The 12800-nt window shown below is 44.0% G+C and overlaps 1 protein-coding gene across 2 annotated transcripts in view; it reads right to left on the bottom strand.

Moving 5' to 3' along the window:
• Nucleotides 1-12800, bottom strand: part of LOC109932079 (protein phosphatase 1 regulatory subunit 1A-like) — a 75552-nt gene that overhangs the window by 1364 nt on the left and 61388 nt on the right. Inside the window, exon 6 of one of the 2 annotated variants that reach the window (XM_048616979.1) lies at nucleotides 5331-5465. In XM_048616979.1, coding sequence (XP_048472936.1) covers nucleotides 5341-5465 — 125 coding nt within the window. In that variant the 3' untranslated portion in view covers nucleotides 5331-5340. The remainder of the gene's footprint in view (nucleotides 1-5330; nucleotides 5466-12800) is intronic. The other variant, XM_048616978.1, reaches the window with a different exon arrangement.

Below are 12800 nucleotides of genomic sequence, written 5' to 3'. Positions count from 1 at the left end.
GACGAGCTGGGCTCATTTTGGGATGCGGTCGGAGGAGGGGAGGTTTTGAAGCTTGTGAAGTCCCTAACCATTCCTCCCACCTCAAGCCCCACCCCCATCTCTGACCCACTAACCTCATCCCGCCTCCTTGACCTGTGTCTCCTCTTCACCTATCTTCTCCTTTATCCATCTTCTATCCGCCTCCCCCTCTCTCCCTATTTATTTCAGAATCCCCTTCCCCTCCCCCATTTCTGAGGAAGGGTCTCAACCCGAAACATCAGCTTTCCTGCTCCTCTGATGCTGCTTGGCCTGCTGTGTTCGTTCAGTTCTACACCTTGTTATATCAATTCCTTTGTGTCTTGTTTTTCACAGAATCGACATGTCTCTAGGCATCTTAGAGACACAATATGAATTAAGCAGAAGTTAAATGATGTGATGGCTGAATGTTCAAGGGTTTTACGTAATTCTTGTCATATATGATTATAGCATCCACTTGACTAGATTGGTAGTATTGTCCATCTAATTATGCATGTTTAATTTAAATGGAAGTTTATTTGAAAAATATGGTTTTACACACTAATTTGCCTTCTGCCGATTACACACAAGATATTAATCCTTGTTTTCTTTTGAATTATGATTATAAAAAAGAAATTCTTTTATTTTAAAATATACGATCATGAGTCTTTATCCTTCTAAGAACATAACTGCAGACTTCAGTTCTTTTGGAAAACACTCGTTGCAGTCAGGATCAGACAACCTACAGATTCTCTCACAATGACAATCCATCCATCAAAACACGCACAGGGGCAGTTCTACTGACACACTCAAGAGTAGCAAAAGTGCAAGACCGAAACACACCGGGCAGAAGGAGGCAGTTCGGCACATCGATCCTGCTCCACCATTCAAACAGATTATTCCTGGTTTGATGTCCTTCAAGTCCTCTTTATTATCTTATGTCCATAACTCTCAATTTCCCTTACTGAATACAAAAATCTGACTATCACCGTCTTGAATATACACAATGAATCAACTTCTACAGCACTCTGTACAGATTGACTATGTTCTAAAAGAAATTTCTCTCTATCTAGTCTTATATTGGCAAACCCTTGTTCTGAGACTGCCTCCCTGTTTATCAGCACTTTCACAATTTCAATCAGGGTAACCTCCTTCTAAATTCCATTCAGTAGACATCCAACTGGATCATTGTTTTTTCATATGAAAATCCCTCCATACCTTGGGTCAAGCAAGTGCATCTTTCCTGGAGAGCATCCAAAACAAGATGTAGTGAAACGTACACATTAATATTGTCCATGGTGATTGATGCAGTAACAAGGTCTACAAACACTGAATAGTAGTACATACAGATTCACAGGGAGGAAATGAAAACAGTAGCAATTGGAGCAGCATGGTGGAAACACAAAGACCTGTGTAGTAGAGCGTGGTGGAGGAGAGGAATTAACAGCAGAAAAGGAATGAGTGTAGGAGACCTAAAATTCGGAATAGTGCATAGCACAGCAACAGAGTACTGATAAACAGTGATGGAATGGGAGAGAATGAAGCAACATATAGGAGTGAGTGGGTTAGGGACGGTATAGACTATTCACTGCAACCACATTGCAGATGGAGATTTACATAATGCACTATTAACTGATTCATTTCAACATGAGGAATGCAGAATTGCAATGCAAACTACAGCTGGAAAATTCCCCTAAGCTCATGCAAGAATGGTAGGAACTGTGTTTACCTTCAAAAACGTTACAACCTATAATGACAGTTTGATAGGATGGTTAATAGGTCATGCAGCATTTTGGGATTTATTTAAAAAAAGGATGCAGAGTACAAAAACAAGCATGTTGTGTTAAACCAGTGCAAATTAATAGTTTGGCTTCAATTGAAATATTGTGCCCCCTTTCTTTAGAACAATCTGAAGCCAAAGTGAAACTTAGTCATGCTAGGCATTTGATGGCTTCTTGACAGGGACCTCATTTAACAGTGGCTCTACATTTGGAGAACAAAGAACAAAGAAAATTGCAGCACAGGCCCTTTGTCCCTCCAAGCCTGCATCAACATGCTGCCCATCACAACTAAAACCCTCTACTCTTTCGGGAACCGTATCCCTCTATTCCCATCCTATTCATGTATTTGTCAAGGCGCCCTTCCAAAGTCACTATCATATCTGCTTCCACTACCTTCCCCCGGCAGCGAGTTCCAGGCACCCACCACCCTCTGTTTTTTAAAAAAAAAACTTGCCTCGTACAACACCCTTAAACCTTGCCCCTTGCACCTTAAACCCATGGCCCCTGGTAACTGACTCTTCCACCCTGGGAAAAAGCTTCTGACTATCCACTCTGTCCATGCCCTTCATGATCTTGTAGACCTCTATCAGGTCCTCCCTCAACCTCTGTTGTTCCAGTGAGAACAACCCAAGTTTCTACAACCTCTCCTCATAGCTAATGCCCTCCATACCAGGCAACATCCTGGTAAATCTTTTCTATACCCTCTCCAAAGCCACCACATCCTTCCAATATTCCAAATGCGGCCTAACCAACTAGGAAGAAAGTCGAAACGTAGGGCCTCAAAAGATAGTTATCTCAGAATTACTATTAGTGCCATGATCTAGTCAGAGTAGAAACAGCAGCGTATATAGGATGAACATGTGGCTGAAAAGATGACGTGAGGAGAGGTGTTTCAGATTCGAGGGGCATTGGGACTGATTCTGGGGGAAGTGAGACCTGTACAAACTGGATGGGTTACACCCAGGCAGGATAGGGACTGATGTCCTGGGGAGTGGGGGGAGGGGAGTGATTACTTGGTTGGGGAGGGGGGGGGTGTGGGGAGGGGGTGGGGTACAGGGGGGAGGGGAGGGGAGTGGTGTGGTTACTTGGTACAGTGGTTTAAACTGGTGTGGCAGGGGGAAAAAAAAAAATCGGAACCAGAGGAGATACAGTAGATACAGAAATTGAGGGAAAGGCAGAAACCAAGGCAAACATGACTAAGAACAAGAACAGGCAGGGAAATGCTGCCTTAAAGAGCAGGGGAGGTGGTCTGAAATGCATGTGTTTCAACGTGAGGAAAATGATAGGCAAGAACTCAGATTTGGAGCTACAACATTTTTGTGATTATGGAGACTTGGCTGAAAGAGGGGCAGGACTGGCAGGTTTAGGATTTAGATGTTTAGCTGTGTTAGAAGGGGATGTAAAAGTGGTGGGGGAATTGCACTACTGGTAAAGGAGTATCTCACAACTGTACTCGTGCAGCGAGGCAACATGGATATAACTCAGGAATAAGAAAGGTGAAATCACAATGCTGGGGGTATACGACAGGCCTCCCAACAGCCAGCGGGAGATAGAGGAGAGAATATGTAGACAAATTTTGGAAAGATGTAAAAACAGCAAGGTTGTTGTGGTGGGTGATTTTAACTTCCCTTGTATTGACTGGACTTACTTTGTGCTAGGGGCTTGGATGAGGCAGAATTTGTAAGGACTATTAGGGAGGGTTTCTTGACACAGTGTGTAATCATTCCAACCATGGAAGGGATAATACTGGACCTGGTTTTGGGAAATGAGCCTGGCCAGGTGAGTGAAGTTTCAGTGGGGGAGCATTTCAGGAGGAGTGACCATAAAACCATGAGTTTTAAGTACTCATGGATAACAGCAGTCCATTGGGTGAAGGTGTTACACTGGGTGTGGGGGGGTGGGTGAACTACTGGGTAGGAACTGGAGAATTTTGATCGGAAGTGGCTGTTTAAGGTGCATTTCAAACAGCAGTCGATTAGATTTCAGGAGCAACACATTCCTTGCGAATGAATGATACGGTACGGCAAATTACATGAACCTTGGATGACCAGGAATGTTATGTCCATCCCACCTACCTTCCACAGCTCCACCCTCCTCTCCCTATTTATTTCAGAGCTCCCTGCCCCCTCCTCCATTTCTGAAGAAGGGTCCCAACCTGAAACATCAGCTTTCCTGCTCCTCTGATACTGCCTGGCCTGCTGTATTCCTCCAGCTCCACACTGTTATCTCTGACTCCAGCATCAGCAGTTCTTACTATCTCTGAGCCAACGTTGTCCCATTGTTTAAGAAGGGTATCAGGGATAAGGCAGGAAATCATAGGCCTGTGAGCCTCATGTCGATGCTGGGAAAATCATTGAAAATGATTCTCAGGGACAAGATCTATATGCAATTCGAAGTAAATGGGCTTATGAGCAATAAACAGCATGGCTTTGTGCAGGGGAGGTTGTGCTTCACTGACTTGATCAAATTTTTGAGGAGGTGACAAAGATGATTGATGAAAAGCAGTTGATGCTATCTACATGGACTTCAATAAAGCCTTTGACAAGGTCCCTCATAGCAAACTGGTACAAAAAGGTGAAATCGCATGGTATCAAGGGTGAGCTGGCAAGATAGATACAGAACTAGCTTAGTCATAGGAGACAGAGGGTAGCAGCTGAAGGATGCTTTTTGGAATAGAGGGTTGTGACTAGTGGTGTTCCACAGGGATCAGTGCCAGGACATTTGCTGTTTGTGGTGCACGTAAATGATAGGCAAGTTATACTGTAGGTTTACAGAATTTTAGTTAGGCCACACTTGGAATATTGCGTACAGTTCTGGTCGCCACACTGCCAGAAGGATGTGGATGCTTTGGAGAAGTTACAGAAAGGGTTTACTAAGATGTTGCCTGGTATGGAGGACTTTAGCTATGAAGAGAGGTTGGATGGACTGGGTTTGTTTTCACTGGAACACAGGAGGTGGAGGGTCAGACCTAATATTAGTTTATAAGATTGTGAATGGCATGGATAGAGTGGAAAGTAGGAGGCTTTTTTCCCCAGGGTGGAGGGGTCAATTACAGGGGACACAGGTTCAAGGTGCGGTGTGGGGATGGGGAGGAAGTTTAAAAGATGTGTGAGGTACATTTTTCACACAAAGGGTGGTGAGAGCATGGAACACGTAGCCAGAAGGGGTGCTGGAAGCAGACAATAGCAGCATTCAAAAAGCACCTCGACAAATACATGAATAGGAAAGGAATTGAGGGATACGGATCCTGTAGTGAAAACAGTTTTAGTACGGAAAGGCAAAATGTGACAGCGCAGGCTTGGAGGGCTGAAGGGCCTGTTCCTGTGTGGCATTGTTCTTTGTTCTGTCTAAATCCGTACATTAACTGATTTGTCATCAAGCAACATATCAACATGCTGGAGAGCTGTTTCATTTGATGTTATATAAAACAAAATTATCCTGGTGTGTTACACACTGTAAAACCTTTCTCCCCCCCTTTATAATGAAGTGTCTCTACCAACAAATCTTTTTATTGAATAGCTATCCACGGGAACAGATCATGGGAAATCCACTCACCAACCTGGGTTCAAGCAGTATCTTGTCCTCTTTGCAAGCTCAAGGAGTTTTCGCCAAGAGAACGTGCTCCTCTCTGATTCCCAGTACAGTTTGCAGTGTCTGGTTCATCATCACCAGGTTCTGATTCTTGGATTTCTACAAAGATACAGAAGGAACATATTAATACAGTCAAACAGCAAGCCAAGCCAACAACACAGCATATCATGCATCAGTATTCAGGCCTGAATCATGGAGAAGTGAACTAAATGGGATTATGAAGCTTTGACTTTGGAACTGGATTAATCATAAGCTTCCAACTGGAGAATCTGAATTAAAATTTCTCAGACATAAATCTCAGACAACATTTTCACAGCTCCAGTAACCATTCAAAATTCCAAAAACACGTCTGTACGTCCATAATACTATTCACTTATGCAAAATGTACTAAAACACTGACTGAGCAAGCATTCACATATTACAAATAATAAAATTTGTTTCTTTCTCCATTTCAAAGTTTTAAATTCAGCAGTCTAGCTAAAATGTTAATAAGCTAACTCAGCTGTCTCAGGGGCAGATTTCATTCTGTCACTTGAAACTTGAATAGGGCCTCAGACAATGTTGATTACTCTTGAAGCTTAACTAATACAAGTCATCTCAGCTCAATTTAAGAGGACCTGTTAAAGCTTCCTGATTTTGCGCTTCGAATGGACAGCCCAAGTGAATATATCATTCAGTGATTTCGGAGGCAGAGTGAGAATTCGGTGCAGAGGGGCAGAGGTGCTTTGTTTGCTTTTTTGGCTCGTAGTCTGTAAGTTTTTACCAAATAGGATAAATTTAAGCCCCGGATTGGCGACCCAGTGCAAACCAGAAGTTCATTGGTTTGTAATAGCTGCAATGGGGTTGAGTCAGTAGTTAGGAAGGCAAATGCAACTTTGGCATTTATTTTGAGAGGATTAGAAGAAAAAGCAGAGATTTACTTCAGAGGCTTTATAAAAACTTCTTCAGCCAGAGAATGGTGAACCTATGGAATTCGCTGCCACAGAACGCTGTGGAGGCCAGGTCATTGAGTATATTTAAGATGGAGATAGATAGGTTCTTGATTGTTAAGGGGATCAAGGGTTATGAGAAGTGGGAGAACGCAGCTGAGAAACTTATCAGCCATGGTTCAATGGCAGAGCAGACTCGATGGACTGACATGGCCTAACTTCTGCTTCTATGTCTTATAGCTGCAAATTTAACTATCCATTTTAGGTTACTTTCAGGCTGAAGGTAAATAGAATAGATATTTACAAGTTATGAACTTAAAAAAAGGAGTAATTTTTAAAGAAAACAAATTAAGAACTATGTATTTTAAATCAAGGTGCTGGGCTAGGCAATGTGCTGTGCCTTCATGATGAGACAGCTGGTGGAGGTTCACAGTGAGCACATCTATAGCAAGTGTTAGTAACTAAGATTATGAAGTAGATCTGTAGCTCAGGTTGCGGATGTTGAGGCTGGTTGGCTCGCCGAGCTAGTTTGTTGTTTTGCAGACGTTTCGTTACCATGCTTGGTAACCTCCTCAGTGCAGCCTCCGATGAACTGGTGTGTTTTCCCGCCTGGTTTTTAAACTCTGGGGTCCATTGAGATGGATTGCCTCACTTCCGGTTTTCTTTAGTGGAATGTGTATGGGGTCGAGTTCAATGTGCACTGAGGAAGTTACCAAGCATGATAACGAAACGTCTGCAAAACAACAAACCAGCTCAGTGAGCCAACCAACCTCAACAAGTGTTACAAAGAACAAAGAAGAAAGAAAATTACAGCACAGGAAGAGGCCCTTCGGCCCTCCAAGCCGGCGCCGATCCAGAAATCTATCTAAACCTGTTGCCTATTTTCCAAGGATCTGTATCCCTCTGCTCCCTGCTCATTCATGTATCTGTCTAGATACATCTTAAATGACACTATCGTGCCCACCTCTACCACCTCCGCTGGCAATGCGTTCCAGGCACCCACCACCCTCTGCGTAAAGAACTCTCCACGCATATCTCCCTTAAACTTTTCCCATCTCACCTTGAAATCGTGACCCCCTAGTAATTGAGTCCCCCACTCTGGGAAAAAGCTTCTTGCTATCCACCCTGTCTATACCGCTCATGATTTTGTAGACCTCAATCAGGTGCCCCCTTAACCTCCGTCTTTCTAATGTAAATAATCCTAATCTACTCAACCTCTCTTCATAGCTAGCGCCCTCCATACCAGGCAACATCCTGGTGAACCTCCTCTGCACCCTCTCCAAAGCATCCACATCCTTTTGGTAATGTGGCGTCCAGAACTGCACGCAGTATTCCAAATGTGGTCGAACCAAAGTCCTATACAACTGTAACATGACCTGCCAACTTTTGTACTCAATACCCCGTCCAATGAATGAAAGCATGCCGTATGCCTTCTTGACCACTCTATCCACCTGCGTTGCCACCTTCAATGGACCTGAACACCCAGATCTCTCTGTGCAATTTTCCCCAGAGCTTTTCCATTTACCATATAGTTCGCTCTTGAAATGGATCTTCCAAAATGCATCACCTCACATTTGTCTGGTTTGGACTCCATCTGCCATTTCTCCGCCCAACTCTCCAATCTACCTATATTCTGCTGCATTCTCTGACAGTCCCCTTTACTATCTGCTACTCCACCAGTCTTAGTGTCATCTGAAAACTTGCTAATCAGACCATCTATACCTTCCTCCAGATCATTTATCACCAACAACAGTGGTCCCAACACGGATACCTGTGGAACAGTTCTCCATTTTGAGAAACTACCTTCCACTACAACTCTCTGTCTCCTGTTGCCCAGCCAGGTCTCTATCCATCCAGCTAGGACACCCTGGACCCCATGCAACTTCACTTTCTCCATCAGCCTACCATGGGGAACCTTATCAAATGCTTTACTGAAGTCCATGTATATGACATCCACAGCCCTTCCCTCATCTATCAACTTTGTCACTTCCTCAAAGAATTCTATCAAGTTGGTAAGACATGACCTTCTCTGCACAAAACCATGCTGCCTATCACTAATAAGCCCATTTTCTTCCAAATGTAAATAGATCCTATCCCTCAGTATCTTCTTCAGCAGCTTCCCCACCACTGACGTCAGGCTCACCGGTCTATAATTACCTGGGTTATCCTTGCTACCCTTCTTAAACAAGGGAACAACATTAGCAATTCTCCAGTCCTCCAGGACCTCACCCATGCTCAAGGATGCTGCAAAGATATCTGTTAAGGCCCCAGCTATTTCTTCTCTCGCTTCCCTCAGTAATCTGGGATAGATCCCATCCGGACCTGGGGACTTGTCCTCCCTGATGCCTTTTAGAATACTCAACACTTCCCCCTCCTTATGCCGACATGACCTAGAGTAATCAAACATCTATCCCTAACCTCCACATCTGTCATGTCCCTCTCCTCGGTGAATACCGACGCAAAGTACTCATTAAGAATCTCACTCATTTTCTCTGACTCCTTGCATAACTTCCCTCCTTTGTCCTGGAGTGGGCCAACCCTTTCTCTAGTTACTCTCTTGCTCCTTGTGTACGAATAAAAGGCTTTGGGATTTTCCTTAACCCTGTTTGCTAAATATATTTCATGACCCCTTTTAGCCCTCTTAATTCCTCGTTTCAGATTGGTCCTACTTTCCCGATATTCTTCCAAAGCTTCATCTGTTTTCAGTCGCCTAGACCTTATGTATGCTTCCTTTTTCCTCTTTCACCTGTCATCCATGGTTCCCTAATCTTGCCCCTTTTGACCCTCATTTTCACAGGGACATGTCTGTCCTGCACTCTAATCAAACTCTCTTTAAAAGCCTCCCACATATCACATGTGGATTTACCCTCAAACAGCTGCTCCCAATCCATATTCCCCAGCTCCTGCCGAATTTTGCTATAGTTGGCCTTCCCCCAATTCAGCACTCTTCCTTTAGGACCACTCTCGTCTTTGTCCATCAGTATTCTAAAACTTACGGAATTGTGATCACTATTCCCAAAGTAATTCCCTACTGAAACTTCAACCACCTGGCTGGGTTCATTCCCCAACACCAGGTCCAATATGGCCCCTTCCAGAGTTGGACTATTTACATACTGCTCCATAAAACCCTCCTGGATGCTTCTTACAAATTCTGCTCCATCTGAACCCCTAACACTAATTGAATCCCAGTCAGAAAATTAAAATCTCCCATCATCACCACTCTGTTGCTCCTACATCTTTCCATAATCTATCTACATATTTGTGCCTCTATCTCACGCTCACTGTTGGGAGGCCAGTAGTACAGTCCCAACATTGTTACCACACCCTTCCTATTTCTGAGCTCTGCCAATATTGCCTCACTGCTCGAGTCCTTGATAGTGCCCTCCTTCAGCACAGCTGTGATATCCTCTTTGAGCAGTAATGCAACTCCTCCACCCCTTTTACCTCCCTCTCTATCCCACCTGAAGCATCTATATCCTGGGATATTTAGTTGCCATTCTTGCCCTTCCCTCAACCAGGTCTCAGTAATAGAAATAACATCATACTCCCAGGTACTCATCCAAGCCCTAAGTTCATCTGCTTTACTTACTACACTTCTCGCATTAAAACAAATGCACCTCAGACCACCTGTCCCTTTGCGTTCATCATCTGCTCTCTGCCTACACTTTCCCTTAGTCACACTGACTTCATTATCTAGTTCTTTACAGGCTTTAGTTACTACTTCCTTACTGTCCACTAATCTCCTCATTTGGTTCCCATACCCCTGCTACATTAGTTTAAACCCTCCCCAACAGCATTAGCAAAAGCAGCCTCTAGGACATTGGCTCCAGTCCTGCTCAGGTGTAGACCGTCCAATTTGTAATAGTCCCACCTCCCCCAGAACCGGTCCCAATGTCCCAAAAATCTGAACCCCTCCCTCCTGCACCATCTCTCAAGCCACTCATTTATCCTGCCTATTCTTTCATTTCTACTCTGACTAGCACGTGGCACTGGTAGCAATCCTGAGATTACTACCTCTGAGGTCCTACTTTTTAAACTTGGCTCCTAACTCCCTAAATTCTGCTTGTAGGACCTCAGCCCGTTTTTTACCTATATCATTGGTGCCTATATGCACCACGGCAGCTGGCTGTTCACCCTCCCCTTTCAGAATGTCCTGCAATTGATCTGAGACATCCCTGACCCGTGCACCTGGGAGGCAATATTCCATTCGGGAGTCTCGTTTTCGACCACAGAATCGCCAATCTACTCCCCTTACAATCAAATCCCCCAAGACTGTAGCCCTTCCACTCTTTTTCCAGCCCTTCTGTACAGCAGAGCCAGCCACGGTGCCATGCACCTGGCTACTGCTACCTTCCCCTGGTATACCTGTTTTGGAGAGAGATGACCGCAGGGGACACCTGCATTGCCTTCCTGCTTTTTTTCTGCCTTTTGGTCACCCATTCCCTTTCTCCCTCAGCAATCCTAATCTGCGGTGTGACCAATTTGCTGAACGTGCTATCCATAACTTCCTCAGCATCGCGGATGCTCCAAAGTGAGTCCATCCGCAGCTCTAAAGCCGTCATGCGGTCTGAAGAGCTGCAGCTGGACACACTTCTCCCATGTGTAGGAGTCAGGGACATCAGCCGTGACCCTGAGCTCCCACACTGAGCAAGAGGAGCAGTTAGTTACTTGAAAAACTCTAGTTCAGGGTTGCTGAGCCGTGGTCTGAGCTTTGAACACAACAAAGATGGGGAAGATTTACTTGGATGCTATGTTTCAGCCATGCAGTCACATCCCTTAGATTAACTACCCTGAATTCAGTCAGTTGCCAGGGACAGCAGGATGAGAGTGCAGACAGAGGGACTCAGGAGGTAACACTGAAAGAGTTTGAACTTGTCTAACAAGTTTGAGATTATTTCTTCCTGTTTGGGTGGATATGGGTCAATTGCAAGCAGGTGGGACTAGTTTAGTTTAGCATTATGATTGGCATAGACTGTTTGGACCAAAGGGTCTGTTTCCATGCTGTATGAATCTATGACTCCATAAGGAGATGAGCAAAGTGACCATGGTATTGTGTAACAGAAGCCATTCAAGAGGGGAGGAGAAAAGGGAAATGTAGTTGTAATTGAGTCAGGGGAATAGATTCTGTTCTGTCACCAAAATTGAGAGTCCCAGCATCAGAATCTCTTATCCGGGCGACAGAGGAACTTGGAGTGAGGAAAAGATCGAAATGTCAAGGTCCAGCAATATCGAAAGAAAGAAGAAAGAGATTCTGTTGAGGGAATATGAGCAGCTAGGGACTACATTTTTTTAAAAACCAAAAAGACAATAATCTCTGGATTAGTACCTGAGCCATGAGTTGATTGGCATTCGGTCAACAAGGTTAAAGAGGTAAACGTGTGGGAGAAATGGGCTCAAATTCATGGGATATTGGCATTAATAGTGGGGAATGAGGGAGACGTTCTGATGAAATGGGTTCCACCTAAACCATGCTGGGACATGTGACCTGGAGAATCGCATTCCTAGCACTGTAGATAGTGATTTAAACTAAATAGGTAGTGGGGTGGGGTGGGATTCAGTTGCATGGAAAATTATGGAAAAAGTTAGAAGAGGGGGAAGGCTAAGGAAGGGTTATTAATGGTTCCAGAACAACTCGTAGGACAGGAGAGTATGGAAAGAGTCAGGAATCTAATTTGAGGCACAGCAGAGGAGACAACTATGAGAAGGAGGGTGGTCAATGCAGGACTGAGAATGGTGTACTTAATACACACAAGATATTAAATAAAGTAAATGAGCTTGTAGCGCAGTTTGAAATTAGCAGGTATGATGTTGTGGGCATCATACAGTGTTCAGAGGATGATGGGTAATCTACTTAAACTTACAGAATACTGAGCGACCTGGACACAGTGAATGTGGAGATGTTGTTTCCAGGAGAGACTTGAGGGTACAACATCAGAGTGTAGGGACAACCCTTTGGAACTAGGATTAAGTGGAATTTCTTCAGCCAGAGATTGGTCAGTCTGTGGAACTCATTGCTGAAGATGACTATGGAGGCCAAGTCATTGAGTGTTTGAAGCCAGAGGTAGATAGGTTCTTGATTAGTAAGGGGATCAAAGGTTACGGGGTAATGCAGGAGAATGACGTTGAGGAACATATCAGCCATTATCAAATGGCAGAGCAGACTCAGTGGGTCTAATGGCCTAATTCTACTCCTACACTTATGGACTTACTGTCTTATGTGTTTTTCTTCAAATTTTGTTTAGAGTGAAGGAGGTCACCTTGCATTCTTCATAACACTATAAAATATCGGTCCAGTTGGCTCATCTCTCTTTATAGTAGTGTCATGCCATTAATGGAAGAATACTGCTAACCTTATTTGCTTATCTTGTATTAGAATACTATTCTGTGATATGGAGACAAAACTACACGCAGTACTTTAGGGTCGGTCTATGTCAGTTCCTCCAAAACTGAAAATCTTATTACTCCTGCACTCAAATTCTTTTGCAATGGAGACGAAAATTGCATT

The sequence above is a fragment of the Rhincodon typus genome, chromosome 35 (assembly GCF_021869965.1).
Source record: "Rhincodon typus isolate 14 chromosome 35, sRhiTyp1.1, whole genome shotgun sequence".
Taxonomy (NCBI): Eukaryota; Metazoa; Chordata; class Chondrichthyes; order Orectolobiformes; family Rhincodontidae; genus Rhincodon; species Rhincodon typus.
Note: the sequence above shows the minus strand (reverse complement) of the source record. Positions and strands in the feature narration are given on the sequence as shown.